Genomic DNA, 6,126 nt, shown 5'->3' on the forward strand with positions numbered 1-6,126 from the left:
ATGAAAGGTCCTAATAAAGACTTCTCTGTGACATCACAGTGTAGGGTTAAACGTTTTTTGTTTTTTTAAACGTTGATTTTTCAAACCTGCAACAAGTTTCTAGCCAGAGGGAAGATGTTTTCTTGCTCCCCACGTCACTGCGAATCTCATAGGGTTTTTAAAAATTGTAACTTTTGATGACGTCATGGGATAGAACTTTTAAATGTTAGATTTTTTCTACTAAATGTAGAAATGCATCGTTTTTACACATGTAGACACTGGTACTGTGAAAATGGAGATAATGAAAATGAGGTTAAAAAGTGGTGGAATTACCCTTTAAGCTGCATTTGATTGAGCTTTCAAGGCAAAATGGGACTGATGGGGAGAATTTAAATTGCATACTCCTACTCCTCGCGTCCTCTCCCCGCCTCCCCAAAACCCATTAGAGGACAAGGTTAGAGGGGAGGGAAATCTGGCTTTCCATCCAATGGGTTTTAAGAAGGAGGCGAGAAGAGAGGACATGAGGAATATGCAATTGAGATTCTCCCATGGAATAGTCCCAAAAGTGCAAACCACACCCATCTGGCACTAAAGAAAGGCTCAATCAAATGCTCAACCTGTTTGAAAGAAATCAAATACTATTTGAAGCCACTCCACACTTAGCTTTACTTATTATGAATTTATCAGCAATGATCTTTTCTTGTAGTTTTTCAATAGCATTAGGGACATATGATAGTAAGCTGTCAGTGCACTGAAGTGCCTACAGAGTTGTGTTTGTAATATAACCATGGTTTCTCAGTATAGTAATGTAGCAATGGTGCAATTTCTTCCTCTCCTACTCCACTCACTCAATCCCCCCTTGATTCACTTTCTCTTCCTCCTTGAGAGGAGAGCTGATGTCACAGGGAGGTGGCGGTCTGCCCATGTCTATAAGTACAGGCACCACAGAGGGAATCTCTATATGAAGTTGAGCTAACCCAGCTGAGCAGTGCTGACCCATGCTGAGCAAAGACACTGCAGGAGAGCAAAGAAACACTAGACTGGTGTACCTTTTAGTGCACTCAAACAGATGAAGGAATAAGTGAACTGACAGATAGACTTCTCTCCTCTGGACTCAGGTGCAGGCTCTGGACAGTATATCATCACAGACACTAGGTATCTATTCTAGAATCTAACGACCTCCTGGACGGAATCTTTATCTCTAATTTAAATTGTGTAATCTACACCTTCGGGATGTTTTCTCTGGTTAGTTTGAGACGGACCGTCTCCACACTGTTCGTTCTCCTCTCCAGTGCTGCTGTCATGGTGAGTTTCAAAGATGCATTCTTACCTTCCTGCCCTCATTGTATTTATTTCCCATTCACTCTTTCTCTCTACACTGCATGACCATATTTACATTGTGTTTGTTTTTTATTTTTCTATGTAAAAATATTTTTTTACAAAAATAATTGTTGAACTTTTTTGGTATTGTTACAATGAAGAAAGGTACTGAGATCAATATACTATTGTATCAGTAGTCATAGAAATCAGCCTGGAATGCATTCCCCTCACCTCCACCCTACTGCTGCTGTGCCGACCCTAACTCACGTTTAACACTGACCCTGCTGTCTGTCTCAGGTGGAGAGTGACTGTCCTACCCAGTGCTCCTGTGGCCCCTCACAGCCATCGTGCCCAGCGGGCATTAGTTGGGTGACAGACGCCTGCGGCTGCTGTAAGGTGTGTGCCAGGCAGTTCAACCAGGACTGCAGCCCCAGCCAGCCCTGTGACCACATCAAGGGCCTGCACTGCCACCTGGGGGCTGGGGGAGACCCAGAGAGAGGCCTGTGCCGAGGTAAGGACCAGGAGCACCCCTAACATCAGTGGGAGAGAAATGAGGTGGTTGGGCCAGTATGGGAGTATGCAGAATTATGGGAGTAGCAGCTGGGTATGGGTTTTTCAGAATTGTAGTAGAATTCTGATCATTAGATTGATCCAGGTAGATAGTTGTCAAATGCTCAGCATCATGGTAACACACTACCATAGGGGTATGAAGTCCACAGTGCTGCTAATGTCTCTGTTTCTACCCAGCGGAGGCCCAGGGCCGGCCCTGTGAGTTCAACGGGCGTGTCTACCAGCATGGAGAGGACTTCCAGCCCAGCTGCCAGCACCAGTGCAGCTGCATGGACGGGGTGGTGGGCTGCATGCCACTCTGTCCCCAGCAGGTGCTCTTGCCCGACTGGCGCTGCTCCCAGCCAAGGCTGGCACGGCCCCGGGGCCGCTGCTGTGAGGAGTGGGTCTGTGATGACAAAAACAACATCAGTGAGGACCCAGAGGAACCTCCACAGGCAGCCCTACCTGACCCACAACCCCTCCCAAACCACATCAACAACCAGCTCCAGGCCCAAGCCCTGGCCCAGCCACGCTATCAGGCCAGCACTGGAGTCACCTTTAGAGGTACAGTAAAGCCTAACCCAAAGGGCCAGTTTCCCAGCCACAGATTGTCTAGTCATGGCTTTTCAGTACAGGACTAGGCTGAGAAACCGGCCCTATATGTTTGTTTTTCCCAAGCCTTACCCTACATGTTGCTGATGACTCTGTCCTTTTCTTCCACAGAGTTGGTGTCCCTCCCCAGGTCCCAGGTGTTGCTAAGCGCCAGATGCTTCCCTCAGACCACTGATTGGACGGAATGTTCCACCACGTGCGGGATGGGCATCTCAAGCCGGGTGACCAATAACAACGCAGAGTGTCGGCTGGTCAGAGAGACACGACTCTGTCAGGTCCGCCAATGTGACCTGCAGCTTACCCCAGCAATCAAGGTAAAGTGAGACACATGGTTATCAGATGTTAATGCGAGTGTAGCGAAATGCTTGTGCTTCTAGTTCCGACAGTGCAGTAATATCTAACAAGTAATCAAACAATTCCACAACAACTACCTAATGTGGGAAATCTAACAATTCCACAACAACTACCTAATGTGGGAAATCTAACAATTCCACAACAACTACCTAATGTGGGAAATCTAACAATTCCACAACAACTACCTAATGTGGGAAATCTAACAATTCCACAACAACTACCTAATGTGGGAAATCTAACAATTCCACAACAACTACCTAATGTGGGAAATCTAACAATTCCACAACAACTACCTAATGTGGGAAATCTAACAATTCCACAACAACTACCTAATGTGGGAAATCTAACAATTCCACAACAACTACCTAATGTGGGAAATCTAACAATTCCACAACAACTACCTAATGTGGGAAATCTAACAATTCCACAACAACTACCTAATGTGGGAAATCTAACAATTCCACAACAACTACCTAATGTGGGAAATCTAACAATTCCACAACAACTACCTAATGTGGGAAATCTAACAATTCCACAACAACTACCTAATGTGGGAAATCTAACAATTCCACAACAACTACCTAATGTGGGAAATCTAACAATTCCACAACAACTACCTAATGTGGGAAATTGCGTTAGAGCACATATAACATTTGATATTTCACTTTTAATTATGAGAACTTTTGTAATATATCATTTTTTTGTGGAATACATAGCTCAGTTATCTAACTCTGTTTGTTGACTGTCCAGAGGTTAAAGAAGTGCCAGCGTACAGTGCGCCCCCAGGAGCCAATCAGGATCAACTTTGCTGGCTGCTCCACAACACGCCGCCATCGGCCTCACACCTGTGGCTCCTGTGCGGACGGGCGATGCTGCACCCCTTCACTGACCCGCACCGTCCGCCTGCGCTTCCAATGTCCCGACGGAGAGGGCTTCACACGCAACGTCATGTGGATCCAGAGCTGCAGCTGCAAGAAGAGCTGCCACAATCACAGTTCCCCCTCAAGGCCCTCTGTCAGCCTGCACAACGACATCCACAACTTCAGGCACTGAGGCAGGCTTAGGAGGATGCCTAACCCTAGCCTCAACACACTAGACAGGGCTAGTGCATGCTAACCTCTCCCCATCTTCCACCCACCCTCTGCCCAGGGATAGCCCTGCCTTTCAGTCCCTTCCTGGACACCAGCCTCTCCCTCCTGCACCAGCGCCAGACTATGGGAGAGAGAGCCTCGGCTAGGTGGCCGCTCCATCCAACCAGGCAGAACTATCGCTTGCACTTTAAGCTTCCTGACACGTTGCCACAAGTTATCCGACATGAGAGATGTGGAGCAACTGCTCTCCACAGCCAGGTCCAGTGTCCCTTCCCTGTTGATGACACAGTCACAGAACTGTTCTGGTGGAGGGAGGGACAGCACTGAGCACAACAGACTATGGATGGCCTGATGTCACTTTCCTGATGTCATTTTGAACTTGTAAATTAATCAGTTTGGTTGTCTGCTTTTCCCCCTCATTATTTATAATGTTTATTTGTTAACATTGTCAAGTTCCTCTATAATCACAGAGGAGCAAGGGAAAAGGAATGTATATGTGTGTATGTGAAAGACATACATTTTTGTCATAATAGAAATGTGTAAATTAGTGAGGCCAGTGAATGTGTAAGGATGTGATGAGTGACGACCATGGGCAATCTCTTACATTCATGAAATGTTTTGTCTGATACATCGATGATAGAAAGAGGACAGGATATCATTCTACAAATTCATCAATGATTGTAATTAACTGTATACTACATTGTGTAAAGTTCAGTGTTTATGTGTGTGAGAGAGAATGAAAGGGCGAGAAACAGAGTGTTTACATGTGTGTATTTGTGTCATATGACAGAGTATAGTGTACAGACTTCACTCTTAGTGGAGTGGCAATTGATGGAGATCACCTCATTTTCCGGGGTGTGTTTTTATTGCCTCATAGTATAGAGACTTGTACTGGAGGGAAGATTGTATTTGATATATTTAAGATTTCTATATTGTTTGAATTCTAGATCAATAATACTCTGAAAAATTGAATAAAAACATTCAACACGTGCCCCTCTCTGTCTTACTTGTGTTTCTCAGAGAGGTGTGTTAGTTGATGGTGATTTAGATGACAGTATCGGGTGGTTGGTCTGGGATACTACAGTAAGGGGGGAAAGCAAAAGTCTCTCCTGAGTTGGGATAGGCTCACAGAAGGTGGTGAGTCTGATATTTACCTTATAGAGGTACTTTATTGCTGAGTGTACTACTCCAGAGAGGGGAGCAGTGCTGAAAGCCAGCCTGTTGTTTTGTGGTTAGGGCTGGTGCCGGAGAGAAGAGGCTGGGTCTCCAGTGTGGCCGGGGTCAGTACTCTAGCCATGATCATGTTCCCTTGTATCTTTATACATACAGGCTGGTCTGCAGCACAAACATCACAGCGGCCTCCCAAATTCCACACCCCGTCCTCCCTCTGTCTCCTATCTCTCTCCTTGTCTATCTATTCCATGCTGACCTCTTCCCCTGTCTATCACACCACTGTCTACAGACCTGGTCTGGCTCGGAACAGACTGACATCCAGTGTGCTAGTTGTCTAAATGGCATCTCTGAGGCTGTTACAGCATGGGTCTACTGTTTAATATATTCGGATCATCTCAATGTATCATCTATTCACCTGCTCAATGTAATTAGTTTGAAATTCAGGTTTGGACACATCAATCATACACTATAGGGTTAGATAAGGGTATTAGATAAGGCTGGGAATAGGGCGACAGTTTGATTTCTTATGAGCCTATACATTCTCCTTGCATTTTGTTCACTGGTCCACTGACAGACAAAACCCTACAGAGCACACATGGCATTCCATCATCACCATAGAGACCGCAGTACTATCTGCCATCGTCTTCACTAAAGGCCCCAATCCTCCTATTGGCTGTATCCCTTCTGACTGTACCACATTTCTCCAAAGACTATGGTCTCTAGTGTTTGTCTAGTGGGGCTATTTGGTATTGTAAATTCAGGGAAATAGTATCGTTCTCAGAATTATTGAACACTAAAGCTGATGTCCAAGGACAACGTTTGACAAAACAGCTGTCAAAGAGGTGCTCTTGCATTTCAGTGAAAACCATGGCAATATGAGGACTGGGGAGGAGGTTATAGGAGGCTGTGTGATAGTTGATTGTTCAAGGGAAGAGTATTAAAATTGGGTTATAATATCATGGTATGGAATTTTCTAAGGGTCCAGTCCATATTAAACAGAAGCTTTGTCATGTACTGTAGTTGACTTATACCAACACATATTATATGA

General features: G+C 45.2%; 1 protein-coding gene across 1 annotated transcript; it reads left to right on the plus strand.

Moving 5' to 3' along the window:
• The first annotated feature begins 286 nt into the window (after positions 1-286).
• Positions 287-4,811, plus strand: LOC120053857 (CCN family member 1-like). The gene is made up of 5 exons (XM_039001130.1): positions 287-1,284; positions 1,597-1,810; positions 2,047-2,412; positions 2,572-2,774; positions 3,565-4,811. The coding sequence occupies exons 1-5, from the start codon at positions 1,213-1,215 to the stop codon at positions 3,865-3,867; spliced, it is 1,158 nt and encodes a 385-aa protein (XP_038857058.1). The 5' UTR covers positions 287-1,212; the 3' UTR covers positions 3,868-4,811.
• Positions 4,812-6,126: the final 1,315 nt, after the last annotated feature.

The sequence above is a fragment of the Salvelinus namaycush genome, chromosome 1 (genome assembly GCF_016432855.1).
Source record: "Salvelinus namaycush isolate Seneca chromosome 1, SaNama_1.0, whole genome shotgun sequence".
In the NCBI taxonomy this organism is placed as follows: domain Eukaryota; kingdom Metazoa; phylum Chordata; class Actinopteri; order Salmoniformes; family Salmonidae; genus Salvelinus; species Salvelinus namaycush.

What these genes read in the sequence shown, in the direction of transcription:
- LOC120053857 (XM_039001130.1), top strand. Translation starts at nt 1,213, where the DNA reads ATGTTTTCTCTGGTTAGTTTGAGACGGACCGTCTCCACACTGTTCGTT. An exon ending in AGAGAGAGGCCTGTGCCGAG is followed by an intron (nt 1,811 to 2,046) that starts GTAAGGACCAGG and finishes GTTTCTACCCAG; the next exon opens with CGGAGGCCCAGGGCCGGCCC. An exon ending in AGCTTACCCCAGCAATCAAG is followed by an intron (nt 2,775 to 3,564) that starts GTAAAGTGAGAC and finishes TTGACTGTCCAG; the next exon opens with AGGTTAAAGAAGTGCCAGCG.